The sequence below is a fragment of the Fragaria vesca genome, linkage group LG4 (assembly GCF_000184155.1).
Source record: "Fragaria vesca subsp. vesca linkage group LG4, FraVesHawaii_1.0, whole genome shotgun sequence".
Lineage (NCBI taxonomy): Eukaryota > Viridiplantae > Streptophyta > Magnoliopsida > Rosales > Rosaceae > Fragaria > Fragaria vesca.
The window spans coordinates 17,784,716-17,800,504 of record NC_020494.1 but is presented as its reverse complement, the minus strand read 5'-3'; the positions used below and the strand labels follow the sequence as shown (position 1 = coordinate 17,800,504).

The 15,789-nt window shown below is 38.8% G+C and overlaps 3 protein-coding genes across 3 annotated transcripts; 1 reads left to right on the top strand and 2 right to left on the bottom strand.

Annotated features, from left to right (window-relative positions):
* The first annotated feature begins 3,694 nt into the window (after nucleotides 1-3,694).
* LOC101300142 lies at nucleotides 3,695-5,110 on the top strand. The gene is made up of 3 exons (XM_004298366.1): nucleotides 3,695-3,827; nucleotides 3,913-4,042; nucleotides 4,123-5,110. Exons 1-3 carry the CDS (start codon nucleotides 3,695-3,697, stop codon nucleotides 5,108-5,110), a joined length of 1,251 nt encoding a protein of 416 aa, XP_004298414.1.
* Nucleotides 5,111-7,518: 2,408 nt separating this feature from the next.
* LOC101300242 lies at nucleotides 7,519-9,028 on the bottom strand. The gene has a single exon (XM_004297237.1). The coding sequence runs from the start codon at nucleotides 8,989-8,991 to the stop codon at nucleotides 7,627-7,629; it is 1,365 nt and encodes a 454-aa protein (XP_004297285.1). The 5' UTR covers nucleotides 8,992-9,028; the 3' UTR covers nucleotides 7,519-7,626.
* Nucleotides 9,029-13,318: 4,290 nt separating this feature from the next.
* On the bottom strand, nucleotides 13,319-14,719 carry LOC101299860. Its single transcript, XM_004298365.1, has one exon. The coding sequence runs from the start codon at nucleotides 14,717-14,719 to the stop codon at nucleotides 13,319-13,321; it is 1,401 nt and encodes a 466-aa protein (XP_004298413.1).
* Nucleotides 14,720-15,789: the final 1,070 nt, after the last annotated feature.

Genomic DNA, 15,789 nt, shown 5'->3' with positions numbered 1-15,789 from the left:
CATTTAGGCTTTCGTAATCGTAATTTACACGAACGGTTCAGTTTGGACAACTTTTGTTCTGTTGATTTATTTAATCTAATTCGGTACCCAAATGATCTTCAAATTTGATGAAACTTTGTAGGAATGATCTACACACTGTGTTTTAGACATTGTACGGTTAAGATGTGGAAATACGACCTGAAAGTGAGCGAAATAAAGAGTCCCTTACTTTAATTTTAAAGATGGATCCCACTCTGGAAGGGACTATATATATATATATATATATATATATATGTCTTTTAACTCTGCTCTGCGCGCGTGTGGTACCGGGGTAAGTATTTGTTTCAATTCATCTATGAGTCTATGACCACAATATATGAATGAATTAGTTCTTTTGCATGTTTAGTTTGAAGTTCTATTCCCACAATCCCATTCTGTGCTGAAGATGATCTGATAAGAGTTCACCTGGCCTCTTTGTGTCACCCAGAAAAAGGAAAAGAACCGTACCCTAAACGGCTAAACCCGAGCATAAAGGTTTAATTGATCCTTGAATGCAATCAAATATATAAGAAAGACTGATAGCAAGTACGTATAAGACTGATAGTTAGCTAGGGTGACGAATTAACGGTTCATATCACAACTGAAAAACACGGACCAGTTCCCAGTTCTTCAATTTACTTCAAGCCAGCTATAGCTAGCAGATGATTCAGGCTACTCCTAATTAGGTCAGGACAGTGAATCATCGAGTTTATGGATATTTTCTTGTATATTATATATAAGAAAACTTCAATTATTACCAATACAACAGATCGATCAGTACGTATCGCTATACGAATCAGAAATGTCTGTGTTGCTGTTAGTCATGATCAGTGGATATATTGGATTATCTATCTGGGTAATTGGGCGGCAGCAATATTTTTCTCAACCGCCAGAAAAGGCGAGAAATAAATTTTACGCTTAAAAGTCGCTGCTAGTTGGCCGGAGGAATTGATGTTGCTCTGTGGGAAATGAAAAGCAAAGAGAGCTATGCATACACGTGAAATTAATTTCACCACCAGCCCCAGTACTTACTGGCCGGAGTAACGTCTCCTCATCATCCTCATCATCATCGATCAAACAATCACTCGACATGAATTCCTTCATCATTTACATGTCTGCACTCACCTTTATTACTCATCAGCTCATGAGTGAAAAAATTAATAAGAGTGCACGTATCTTCTTCTGGGATTTTTTTTTTCTGGAAAAAAGTTTCACCATGCTTGAGAGTTGAGATCAGAGCTTCGATATAAGAGAAACAGTTACTCAGTTGTTTTACTTGCGCTGTGAAAATGTTGACAACCTCGATCACATGCTCGTGATCGATGTTATATGCTTGAGACTTGAGATCATAAAAATCTGGGAATAAACGGATGCATGGAATCATATCATATGTTCGTACTAGCTCGATCAAGCTGAATGCTAGCTAGCTGCATATTACTGCACTGTAAAAAACAATTACGACAAACGAATGACCTTAATGGTAAACAAAGCCAACAATGATGACTCACACTTACTCTGTTGCGCTAGCAGTACTGTGTCATAACTTTCTACTGCATTTTGGATGATTGGTGGTAGATCATAACATCACTATCTTTTATGACAAGGTTAATAGATAGAGTTTACATTAATCCTGCATACTGATATTGAACATTCTGGAACTTAATGGTGAGTTCTGTTTACGAAATATGTTTCACGTGTCATCAGTGAGACAGTGACTCGGTAGCATTAGCATTTAGAATGACAGACCACCACAATAAGGATGAGAGATCGAATGTATATATGTGTATATATCTATGAACTAATGAACATAATAGTCCAGAAATTAGCTGGATCAGCCATAAATCTAGTTAAAACTAGTTTCAGAAACCATAAAAATGGGGACCGTATTCAGCGGATGGGGTGGTAGTTTTTTATGGCATTCCCAGAAAAATTATTAAATCACTCAGACACTCACCCCTCCATTTCAACGCCATTCATTAACTAATTCAGAAATCGGGAGGCTCTTATAAATTTCATTACCTTATGAATACCTAATGATCAGTAATGCATATCCTTTTCTTCTCAGAGATTTACAGTGTGATTATTGATCTCCATAGCTAGCTACGTACAGATCGACCCAATATATACGTCCATATCGATCTAAAAGCTTTCTTCGATTCGTTACGTTCCATTGCAAAAATCCCTCTATTGTTGTTATGAAAGTAGATGAAAGGAACAAAAAGAAATATATAGTAAACAACCATAGAGATATCTTCCATTCCATGACTATTATATATCACTGTGGGTAGCTAATTTAGCTAGTTTATCTTCCATCTTAATTTTGCGTCAGGGAAGCTAGCAGGTAGCTTGATCCCAGTCTACAGAATGTGAGAATCTCGAGCTTACAAAAGCAAAGTACTTCTTACATGTATAATATATAACTGGCTATATATGACCCAAAACGTACAGTAAATCATTAAACTTTTTTTTGTGTTGTTGGTGGCAAATTAATGACTAGCTATATATATTAACCATTCAGTCTGAAAAGTTCTTCAAGAATTTAAAGGCAACAACTAGCTCTCAGCATCTAGCTAAATGAACAACAGCAGGGCAGACCCAACCTAGCTAGATCAGCCATTCTCCTAACGATATATAATCACATACGACCAGCGCGCTTCTTCTGGAAACTTCAATACATTTGATGGGAGGATTGATCTCGGCAACAACAAACAAAAGAGAGCGAGATATACATATTAGCACGTACATGTATATCAGCATACGATTGTTAGTATGAGATACTGGAACGGTCCATATTAGCACGTACAGTTCGCACCTTCAATATTTACGCTCATATAATAATTCATTTTCCTACTGCATATACAGTTTCACAGTTACAATGCATGTACAATTTTAGTTGGATTCCACAGGCGAAGAATTTAATTGGCAGCTGCAGATTTGATAGGTTCATCGTATCCTCTTTTACATGACATCTCATGGTAAAATCATCACTACACAACAACCTATTCAATTACACTCATCATCATATACACCACGGTAAAAGAATGGCACTCCGAAATAGTTTTTTTATTCTATGTTTTATTTAATCTGATATATAGTGTTGTGTAAATATTTCATAAATACTCAATACTTCTTATAAATCTCATAAATTGTCGTTGAATCACATTCAAAATCGAACTACTACTTTTCCGAAATGAAACTAGCTAATGATCTCACATACGAATACAAACTCTAATCATCATGATTACTGCAAAATCAAAGAACGTTAACGTATCAATGGAAGGAAGTATATTTGGATTTTGGAAATCATTTATGACATATGCAAGACGGAACAAGGGAACGTACGGTTTTGCCATCCATCCTGATTGAGCAGACGGCCGGATAGGAAGAAGTGTGATAATGTTTTACAGGGTGCATTTGGAGAAAGCCAACAAAGGGCATATTGGTCATCATCCTGTTGGCATTGCATGTCTACGTACTGTACTATTGTACAAGACTAGGCTTCTATATATATGTTGGCCTCACCTTCTCTAGTTTCCCCACACCGATACCTGTCTTACTATCTATAGCTGGATATATAACTCGTGCTTGAGTGAGTGTGAGAGTGTGTGATCCCCAATACTAGTACTTAATTTGAGCTAACCAGCTAGTTAGGGTAGCAATAGAATTTGAAACAGAAATGGGGAGGTCTCCATGTTGCGAGAAGGTGGGTTTGAAAAAAGGACCATGGACGCCTGAGGAAGACCAGAAGCTCCTGTCTTACATCCAGGAATACGGCCATGGAAGCTGGCGTGCTTTGCCGGCTAAAGCAGGTAACTAACTCATGCTTTCCTTGACTGGTTTACATGTAGCTAGCTTAATTTCAACTTAGTAAACTCTTTGTGTTTTCTTTTATAGGGCTCCAAAGATGTGGGAAGAGCTGCCGACTGAGGTGGACTAACTACCTGAGGCCTGATATCAAAAGAGGAAAGTTTAGTTTGCAGGAAGAGCAAACCATCATTCAACTCCATGCTCTTCTGGGAAATAGGTAATTGATTTAAAGAACCCTAATATTATAGATCAATTGATTCATAACCTGATATTAAGTTGGCTGTTACCGATCATCAGGTGGTCAGCTATAGCAAATCACTTACCCAAAAGGACAGACAACGAGATCAAGAACTACTGGAACACACACCTCAAGAAAAGACTGACCAAGATGGGCATCGACCCCGTGACACACAAGCCCAAGCACCACGAAGCCTACGGGTCCGGCAGCGGCCACGGCAAGGACGCTGCCAACCTGAGCCACATGGCTCAGTGGGAGAGCGCTCGGCTCGAGGCCGAGGCCAGGCTGGTCAGAGAATCCAAGCAGCTCATCATGATCAATCACCCTCTCCATGGCCAGCTTCAGCACCATCAGCTCCTCAACATCAGCCCCTCCACCCAAACTCACGGACTTCACATGAGCAAAGCCGCCGCCGCCACGTCAGCGCTGCCGTGTCTGGATGTGCTCAAAGCCTGGCAAGGGGCGTGGTCGTCAAAGCCGATAATCCGAGACAACAACGGTGGTAATAATAACACGATTGTTTCGGGTATGAATTTGATGATGGCCATGGACGACCTCGAGTCTCCGACGTCCACGTTGAGCTTCCCGGCTGCTGCGTACAACAACGCAGCATATCCAATGCAGTCTCTTAACGCCAATAAGCAACTATCTGACTTCAAACAAGAGCTGCACCACTCGATGGTGCTGCAAGACATTCATGCATACAATGGTTGTACGGATGCAAGTACAACAACTACCAACCCGTGGTTCGCTGACGACGGTATGATTAGGTCAAGTGGCGAAAACGATGACGTGAGCAACGTCATGCTGCCGGCCGCTGCTGCTGCGTTTTCCAATATCATGGAGGGTTTCTGCGGCGGAGCCGCCACCTCGGACATGTTGGTTTACAACTCCGATGATCAGAACATGACGGCCGGAGAGATCTCTGATACAGGCGGGGATGGAAGCTGTGGGCGTAGTGGCAACAACATTGAGGAGAACAGGAGCTACTGGGACAGTATACTCAACTTGGTGAATGCTTCACCATCCGGGTCGCCTGTGTTTTAATTAAGTAGTGTTTAAGATAGAGCTAGCTAGCTTATTTAGTCTAGTGTACGTTAGGAAGGTGGTGTGACTCTTAATAATTAAGGGTTACCATTAGCTAGATCGAGCAGCGAGTTAAGTCGAATAAGGGATCATTAGCTAGCTAATTCTAAATAACAAGTTATTTCATTTGATATTTGATATTGTTTAACTAATTAGTCTCTTACGATCATAGTTAGCTGCCAAATATATGTAATGGTGAGCTACGTACTTATGATCATGTAGGTCGAAGAGATCACAAGCTTTGCATTATATTAGTAAGCAATTTCCTTTTTTTTTTTTTTGTACAAAAAGAATGAGTGAGAGAGGAATGACCCCGTTTTCGGGGGGGGGGGGGGGGGGGGGGGGTTGGGTGGGGGATTGGACATTCAAATTCTTTTGGGTGTTGGCTACTTATGGAGTTATGGGGACATTCATTAATGGGACATAAATTTATTGAATCTCTTGCTAGCTATTTATCTCTGCAAAGTTGGTTCATACTGGGTTTTATAATACAGTCACTGTCCGATTCCTCCTTCAATCAATATGATGCAAACTAGTCGACTAGAATTGTCAGATCGATGCAACATAATCGATTGCCTTTTGAATTAGTCTGAGTTTTTACTTTCGAATAATATATAGAGACAACAAAAGAAAAGCAAACTTGCTACTTTGAACTTCTGGTAGAAAAAAGAAAACAAATCACTGCTTGTGAATTGATCAATTTACCAAGATGTTTAGCATTAGATCTAGGCTTAGAAGAGGATTCATATTGTGCTTGAGAATTCCTTTAAGATTTTTATATATAAGTTGGGGGAGGAGCCATTCTAATGAGGACCCTTAAGTTGAAGACTTTTCGGTTGATCCCACTTTTTGATCTTATATCCACATCTTGACCGTTCAGTTTATAGATATTTATGAGTAGATCATTTATACAAATTTTCAGCCATATTGAAAATCATAAGACATCCATAAGTGTGATTTATCAATTATAAACTTGAACGGTTAATGTTTGACAGATTTGGTTCGTCCATTAATCTAATCTAATTTGTTACCTTAACGATCACCAATTTGGTTGAAAATTTATATGACTGATCTACTTATATATATCTAAAAACTGAAAGGATGAGATGCTAATATGTGATAGAAAAATAAGTCATTTAAATCATAAACCAAAAGTCATCAACTTAAGAGTGTTTTAGTAAAAAAGCTCTCGTTGAGGGAGCCCTTATAAGTTGGTTCCTACTGACAGTAAGCTTCCTGTTCTCCATATTCTTGTGGAGATTGGGCACCAGTACTGCTTATTTGATACCCTGGAATCCTGGATGACTAGTTACATAGCCCATATTGCATGTATTGGATTTCTATTCTTATGGGCCAACCCATTTAGCTCGGAATGCTTCATATTTTCAATGCTAATGGGTATTAACCCTTTTAGTAAATTAATCTAGGGAACTCAAATACTCGATGTATGCCAGTTCATGTTTTGGTCAAAATTAATTCCCACACCAAATTCATCACTTAAATCACAAACAACGTAAGCCAATAAGCCGAATCTCCTTGGCTGGAAAGCAAGATATCGATATTGTAAAGGACTATCAATATTCAGATGCAATCGTATGTCTACAGTCTGGCCTAATCAACCTCCGAATTGCACTAAAACCCTAGCACTTAGGTTAATTGATGAAGCCCTAAGCCTTACAACAGTGCATTGGCCAGGAAGCAGTAAAGCAGCAGTGTTATAATCCATCATGCTTAATTTTGTGAAATTTCATGGGCAGGCATATATGTGGTCAAATCTAGATGACGTGCTCGCAACTATAGCTAGATATATTGCCAAAAATTAACTTGAAAGAGCAACGCCAGCATGGGACAAATTAATTTCTAGGACACCTAAATATCCATGCCGTGCATTATACATTTGTACATGTACCTTTTGAAAATAAGAGGCTGTGTGTCACACTATATAGATGTGAGATTCAACCCTAGATACTCAAAGTTTGAACAGCGGATACGGACCAATAATGCTCTATTTTTTATAACGACGACGAAAATGACCTAACATCTTTACTTGCAACCTCACATGCACCAGTCTCCTTAACAAGCGTCCTCCAATCTTTGAGGAAATACTGACCATATATACTTGGCCTTGTGGAGGCAATTACATGCATACATAGGAGAGGCAGCAGAAAGTGTCATCAAGTACTTAGTTCCCCACACTTCATACGGACTCTCATCAATTGCAGCTTTTTGAGGCCGAATTTCAACATAAAATTCTTGTATACTATGCAATCTTAGTCACTGTTATATATAGTTAATTACTTTGAACATGTATGACAACTGTAAGAAACGATTCCATGTGGGATGATAATTATCAGGATATTAGAAAATAGTTCCATCCAATGCAACTACTCTGGATTAATACTTTAATTTGTTGAATACATGCCATAATACACCACTAATTCTATACACTGTTATGTAATTACTAGTTACATGAGAGTTTACGATTGAAACCCTGCCCACCTTCTGAAGGTTCTCACGTCACTACCTTCCGAAATCGCCATCCCAATCCCAGTCCTTCCATCTTCTCCGACACCCACATAATACAATCTCCACAAGTCTGCATTCCCTTCCATCTGTACCAGGCTTGGCGAGCCGACTCCTTTGTTGTCCCATGCATCATCTCCCGATGGGCTAAGAACCGCTCCGTTTTGTACCCTCGTCCACTCGTTCAGCCCATCGGGAGATACAGCGAGACCGATACTTATCTTCCCATCTGCCCTCACACCCTCATACGCCATTAGGTAGTTCCCTTCCTTCCTGTTCCTAACCACACAAGCATTTTTCACCCCAAGCTCGTCAAAAGACCCCTTTGGTCCTCCCCCCATAATTTTCCCCAACTTCACCCATCTTATTCCGTCCCTGGATCTGGCCATCCCAATGGCAAAGTGGCCTTTTTCTGCATCAAAGGAATGGTAATACATTCTCATGTCATCGCTGCCATGCACAACCACTTGAGGTTTTGCAATGGACAAAGAATCCCACTCATTTTTGGACCCTACGTCGAGCAAGGCACCACTGTGATAATCCCCTTCGATTCTGGCCCAGTTTCGCCCGTCCTGGCTACAAGCCAGTCCCGGCAGAGACTTGAGTGCGTCCACCGGATATTGACCAACCGGATAGTTAGTACAGTCCACCTTTTCCGAACTGTATCCGGTGTAGTAAAGCCAGTACACTGCGCTGTACATTGGACTCGACATGATGACCATCTCGGAAGGCTTAATGCTCTTAGTGTCAAACGCCCACCAATTGTTCGAGCAGTTCATGACCAAACCCTCGTCCTCACCACAAGACATGACGTGTTCGGCTCCTCTCGCCCAATGAATCCCATTACTAGAAACCGCGAGGCCGATGGAGCTGTTGTTCGGATCGGACGACCTACCGTGGTACCACATGTACCACCGCTCTTCATTGTCGCCGATGAACCTTTTCACCACGGGAGATCCGATTTCGGAGCTGTCCCACGAGGTTTTGTTACCCAGATCAAAGACTAGACCCGTTGACCATGTCGATGTGAGGGTTTGGTTGGGCGGAGAAGTCGTCAGATGCTGTGCTGGGGAACTTGACTCGAGCCCGAGGGACTTGTTTGTGTTGGTCGCGTTGTTGCTGTCGATTCCTGGCTTTGTAGAGCATCTTGTAAATGAACGAGTTTTGAATTGTTGGGTGTGGAAAGATCTGTAAAGAGAAAGAGTTTGGGGTCGGGTAGTAGGCAATGCCAAGATTTTACGGGTTGTAGAAGAAGGCGAAAATGCGTGAAGTGTTTTGATCGTTGAGGCCGCTGCTGTTGTTGCTGTTGCGGCGTCCATTGCTGGACTACAACAGTTTGCGGGGAGAAGAGAAGAGAAAGGAAATGTAGTTGGTATTTGCAATGGTGGGAGAGATTGGAATAATTAGAATGGTGACATTCGCGTGTGGTTTTATAGGAGCCAGTGAGTTTTACGTGTGGAGCTGCTAGAATCCGACCCATTCTCTCTAATTATTTCTCTGAAAAACTTTGTATATTTTTGAAATGAAGCTTTTATTAATCTGCGAACCACATGCATGAACCTACTCTTGCTCTAAATTACTTATATTTGATTCTAAACTGACGACGAGATTTATCAAATATATTCTGCTACCCTTTTTGACCTAGAAGTTTAAGTGTACTGTAAATTAGTTCGCAGAAATGGAGTTTAAGATCAAATATCTGAAGCAATGTTCCAATTAAAATGCTAGAGGGTAATTTTAATTTGCAGGAATGGAGTAGTATATCGTTAATTACTTATTATAGTACTTGCTCGTTATATTGGCATGTTTTTTTTAAACTCGCTAACTACTTTTCTTCTGCATTAGGGATTGATGGTGATGTCTGTGAGAGCTTCTTCTACCTGTCAAATGGCGAAGGTAAGACAGAAAGTTCCAGTTGACTAGCTCCTTCTTCCCTCAGATCGATCCCTTTTCTAATTTATTTTTCTTTCACAGTTGGCCACTTGATCGATGAGAGTTGATATTCATCAATCTGTACATGTTACTACATATAAAACTTGCTCTGGGTTGGATTGGAGGAACATGCATGTTTCACACATGTTATAAACATATGCCTGTAGATCCTGTAAGATTTTGTTCAAGTACCAATCAAGTATCTAAGAGTTAATTATGTCGCAATTGTGATTACCTATACAACAAGAGTTAATCTGGCATTAATCTCAACTGGGTCATTGTATGTTCGTTTTGTTTTCTATGTTCTGTTTGTGATGGAAGAGGCTGATCGAGGACACTGACTACTACTGCGTTTTCTTAAAATTTAGCAGAAAAAGGGAAAGATTATAGGATACGTAATCAACAATCGGGAACATCTAGTTAATAATTAAACTACATTATCTTCTGTTTCTGAAATCATGCATTCATCCAATGATAATCACATGCCACATTTTCTTATAGAACAGGCTAATAATATTGCATGTTTTGGTTGGACGTACGTTGTAAATATTATGGATAATTGAGCTAGCTAATATATATCCTCACGTCAATTTTACTGTTTCATATATGAACCATATATATGCGCATGAAGGACAAAAGCATTCATTAGTATTTCTTTTCCTGAAAGTATATATGTGTACGTGTAATATATGACTGCACATATTGAACGACGAACATTATATGCTGTTAACTACCGGGAAATGATCAACTTGAATTTGAACCAGGGTTTCTGTAAGTTAAATACAAATTAAACATGCACTTTTGTAGTCATAATATGGAAAACTTGAAGTGATATATTGCAGCTTGCTAGTTCAATGATCTAGAGGGTTTTGTCAAGCGCCTAAGAATCGCAACAAAGAGATGCTACAGTCCGAATTACAACGTACTGATCAATAATTTGGGCATCCAGCTTGCAGGTGAACAAATCCAGTAATGATTTGATACGGTATATATCGACGTGCAGAGGTTCCAACTTGTTGGGGGTTACAATATCAGAGAACTGGTACTTGTGTTTGTGGACGCTTTGACTTAGGGTTGAGATCGACAGAGGTACTTTGTACGTTCAACGTCTAACTTTCACTTCATGGAAATATGGTTAGACCCAGCTGCAGAGAAGGAGATCGATCGCAGCACCTTCTGTTATAATTATTGGAACTTCAAACTCCTATTACGCCTAACTCACTTATATGCATGATTGAACTATATATATATATATATATATATATATATATATATATATATATATATATATGAAGTTTTCGAAAGAAAAAAAACCTCACTGATATGAATATATGGATCTCATGATTCATGATATTAGTTATACGATTGAATCAATAATTGGTACTCGATTAGACAGACACGACTAATCTGCTTACGTACGTGAAATCTTTTCTCTATGACCCTCGTGTATATTAATTCTGTAAGTCTCTGAATAATGCTTACTTGTATCTGGAATCTTCGTTGAGAACAAATTACAGTCCTGATTAAACAAAGTTTTAGGGTTTGTCATCATTAATTCATCAATTATAGACTACATTTAAATATGAATCAGTCAGTGAGAGCGAGCTAATCAGCAGGGTGTTTATATGAGAATGAAGTAAAATCTACGTCTACCGGAAAGTCAGACTAGCTCTGTGCTTAGTTTTCTCTGAATTTTTTCTTGAAAAACAGATCGAAAAGCAGTCTTACTTATTTCTGCGATTTAGGGAAAAACTAATCATAAGTCGTAAGAGACTGCAACCACCTTGTTGTTTTTTAGCTTTATGTTTCATATTAATGTATGATCGAGGTCCAACTAATCATGCAAGGAGATTAATAAATCGTACAATTACGAGCTAATTTTCTTGTCTTTTGTCTGTGAACTCATAACTCTGCATTTCGCGGAAGTGATTAGGGGTAATTTAATTCGCAGTATGCGGAATGGTTGTTCTTAATCCGCTACTTAAACCTAGTTATATATTCCTTTAAAAAAAAACCTAGTTATATATTATCTTAACTACTACTATGATTGGTTTATTTATTTATTTATTTATTTTTTGAGGGGACTACTGCATTTGATTGGTTTTGGTTTAGGTTATTAGTTATATATTATCTTAACTACGTACTATATATTCCTTTCACAAAAAACCTAGTTATACACACACACACACACCTATATATGTATGTTTTTGTTTTTTTGTTTTTCCATTGAAGGTGACTTTGAAGCAATTCCATCACATGTGTATATATGTCTGCACCTAATTAACTCAATCATACTAGCTCGATCATCATCTCATATCTTTCTTTCAACATCTGCCTTTCCCTCTTATATTTTTACCAACTGTCTTTCTCGACCAAAATTTGAATATATAACTTAAATTCTTTCTGATTTAATTTGAAATTTAGTATCAAATATAAACCATGATCGAACCAGCTCACCCAACTTATATACATTCAATATTCTTGGCTGCAAAGCGTACGCATTTGATTAAACTGTTCTAAATATATATATTCAAGTTGCTCGATGATCATGTGAATACTATTAATCCTATGTATATTTGTATAATGTTCAGGAGAGATCGTCATCTTCCATCTACAATTCAAATGAATTTCTATAGATGCATATATCTTGAATCTTGCTTCGGATTCCAGCACGACAACGACTAATATCTGTGCCTCGTATCATAATACAAATTCTTTCAATTATCTAGTATTTTTTTCTTTTCTGGTTACAATTGTTATAGACATATATATATATATATATATATGGTTATTTTATACTCCCATATGTCTATATCTTATTCCACATTTTCCTTATGCTCTAGTAATTTACTACTTGAAGATCCAGATCGTGCAGCACGTACAATTGCAGACCATATATGTATCCCAAATGGCCAAATCAATCACAGACCGGATGACTGGAATCATGGAGCTGCCTCTTGTTCATTCAACGATATTGGAAATCTTTTTCTCCATCTGTCTTTCTTTTTAAATTAAAGAGAAAAAGAAAGATCTTTGTTATGGACCCCCAATTCTTTTCTTTAAAAATAAAATGAAAAATCAGACAACTATTAGTATTATTTTTTTTTAACGAGAGACGACTCTTAAATTTTACAAAAAAAAAAAAATCATCATCATCATCATGAGCAGACTCTTTGTTATAGGTCGCTATTTCAAATTATATTTCAATTTTTGGCCAAAAAATTTGCCAATTTCTCCAAGTGGAGATCATTGGGCCCGTTTGCAATGGTCTTGCTTTTCTTAGCCTCATCAGAATTAAAGACAATCAAGTAGGCTTTCTGTCAACAGCCCACATTTAAGAACCTTAATCAGATGGACCAATCCAAAATTTGGTCATACCACTTTGCTTTCATGTGACAATGCCTACTGTACTAACAGAGCTTATATCCAACTTTAGTTAAATTGTATACTTTAATACTTAGGGTTCTATCAAGGAAGATAGTGATGCATGGAGCCATGGAGGTTTGTGATTACATGATGGTGAACCTCTTCTTGCTGGGGCAAATTACTGGAGGTTACCAAAACGTTTTAAGCTGAAAGAACAAGAAGAAAAAAAAAAAAGAGTATCTACTTTGGTTTTACATTCCCCATTTCTTCTTGTTCATTTCTTCATTTTCATTCTGATTCTACATTCATTCATGGCAACACAAGTATGACAATGAACAAGTATATCAATCAATCTTGCAAATGAAATCCTTCCCATCGTCTAAACCTTCTGTAATCACTCCCTTCTGAAACCGCCATTCCAATCCCTGTTCGTTCCCCATTCCCAACACCTCTATAATACAACCTCCACTCATCTTCTTCCCCATCCATTTGAACCAAGCATGGTGACCCAACCCCTTTGCTATCCCACCCTGATCCTTCCGATGACTTCAACACCACCGCATCTCCACACCTTGTCCACTCCTTCAGCCCATCTCTTGAAATTGCCAACCCAATACTCCTCCCTCCATTCCCATCAACACCTTCATATGCCATCAAATACTCCCCACCTCCCCTTTTCCTAACCACACAAGGATTCATTGCCCCCAACTCATCAAACCCACCATTCCTCCCTCCCCCAATTATCTTCCCCATTTTGATCCACTTCATCCCATCCCTAGACCTTGCAATCCCAATGCCATAGTGCCCACTCTCCAAATCAAATGAATGGTAATACATTCTAAGATCCCCTCTCTTATGAAACACAACATGAGACCCAGCAATGAAAGAAGAATCCCACTCCTTCTCCAACCCCACATCAAACAAAGCCCCACTATGATGCTCTCCTTCAATTCTAGCCCAATGCCTCCCATCTTGGCTGATTGCCAAGCCAGGCAAAGACTTGAACACCTCCCCGGACCGTTCCGGATTCTCCAAACCGATCGGAACCTCAGAAATCTCCGCCTTCTCCGGACTATAACCAGTGTAATAAAGCCAATAAACAGCACTAGAAGCTCTAACCTTTGAGCTCGACATGACCACAACCTCGGAAGGCCTAATGCTTAAAGTATCAAATGCCCACCAATCTTTGCCGCTACTCATCACCAAACCAACATCCTGGCTCGACTGAACCGCTCCTCTTCCTCGGTTCCAGTGAACCCCATTACTCGAAACCGCTAATCCAATCGAATCCGAACCGGGATTTGAATCGGACCGGCCGTGATACCACATGTACCATCTCTCTTCCTCGTCGCCAAGGAATCTCTTTACAACTGGGGACCCAACTCCGGCTCCGTCCCATGAACTCTCCACGCCCAAATCGAACACCAATCCTTTAGAACAAGGAAATGATGATGCAGGAGTAGAAAGTTGATCAATTGAAGTGGGTGGGGAAGGGTTTAGGGGTTTGGAATTTAAATTGGGCTCAACGGTCGAATTTTGGTCTTTCTGGTTGTCGGTGTCTGTGTCTGGCTTTGTGGAGCAGCGACTGAGGGAGATGGCTCTGCTTCTTCTGGTGTTTGAGCTTTGGAGATGAAGAGAGTGGGAGTTTGATTTAGTGGGTAGAGTTTGAGAGGTGAAGTTAGTTCTTTGGGTGGTTGAAGTTGCAAGGAAGTTGAGGGCTTTCATTGTAGTAGCCGAAGCTGTATCCATGGCTGCGAAGGAGGAAGAGCACTGTGAGAGTGGATGAGGTGATGTATGAACTGCAACGTGACACGTTAGAAGGTTGACTTGAGAGGCTGTGAATTTGTGACAGAGAGAGGTTTGATGATTGTTTTGCAAATAAAGAACAAATCTTGGTTTGTATATATTGTCTGGTTTGGACTCTCTTGATCTTTTTCAAAGAAGAACCGTGAAAATGTGCCGTGAGGAATCATCTTTTAGGTTTTAAAAATTTGGAAGGTTGCAACTTTGAAAGAATGATTCACTCTTAAACACAAGAACACAAGGAAGGTATATAATATTTTCGACTCCTTTTTCTATAGGGTATTTTTCTTATTTCGGTAACATATGTACGTCAAGAATCAATCCAAACAAGGATACATTCAACTGATTCAAGTAACATGTTATAGTTGATCGCTCTTAATTACAAGGAAAAGGAAAATGACAATATGTGATAAAGCATATGATGAAATCTTTTATTCAACTTATGATTTCATGTGTTCATATGAATCATGATATTATTATTATGTCTAAGTGGAAATTATATGACCAGCTAGCTCACTTTTAGCACGAAGATAAGACCTAAATATCATATAAGTAAATGAAATCATAGTTTTGTCTCAATTAAATTTGAACTCACAAAAACGTATAATAGAAACTCGATATGACTTGATTTATATTACGTGACTAAATGACATGTTGGAAAAAATTAATTTTTAAGAAACCGTTGGCATATTCCAATTGTTCTTTTGCATTGCAGAAGTCGTTATTTTTAATGATCAGTATCGATTTCATTATACAAATGAACTTACCAAATTTGATGTTATCAATCATCAAAGTTAATATAAAGTGGAGAAAGGCGAGTTTGTTTATGTTTTACATTTGCAGTTTTACACCATGTAAAAATAATCATTTTAATTAGCAGCCATTTTAAACAAATCATGGTTCTATTTTTTTTTCTTTTGCCAAATGTGTAATCTCTTTTATTTAAACTGATACTTATTACCTTATCAGAGGGGACGTAATACTGATACTCTGATCAGGAACAATATTACACAAGT

What these genes read in the sequence shown, in the direction of transcription:
- LOC101300242 (XM_004297237.1), bottom strand. Translation starts at nt 8,991, where the DNA reads ATGGACGCCGCAACAGCAACAACAGCAGCGGCCTCAACGATCAAAACA.
- LOC101299860 (XM_004298365.1), bottom strand. Translation starts at nt 14,719, where the DNA reads ATGGATACAGCTTCGGCTACTACAATGAAAGCCCTCAACTTCCTTGCA.
- LOC101300142 (XM_004298366.1), top strand. Translation starts at nt 3,695, where the DNA reads ATGGGGAGGTCTCCATGTTGCGAGAAGGTGGGTTTGAAAAAAGGACCA. An exon ending in TGCTTTGCCGGCTAAAGCAG is followed by an intron (nt 3,828 to 3,912) that starts GTAACTAACTCA and finishes TTTCTTTTATAG; the next exon opens with GGCTCCAAAGATGTGGGAAG. An exon ending in CATGCTCTTCTGGGAAATAG is followed by an intron (nt 4,043 to 4,122) that starts GTAATTGATTTA and finishes ACCGATCATCAG; the next exon opens with GTGGTCAGCTATAGCAAATC.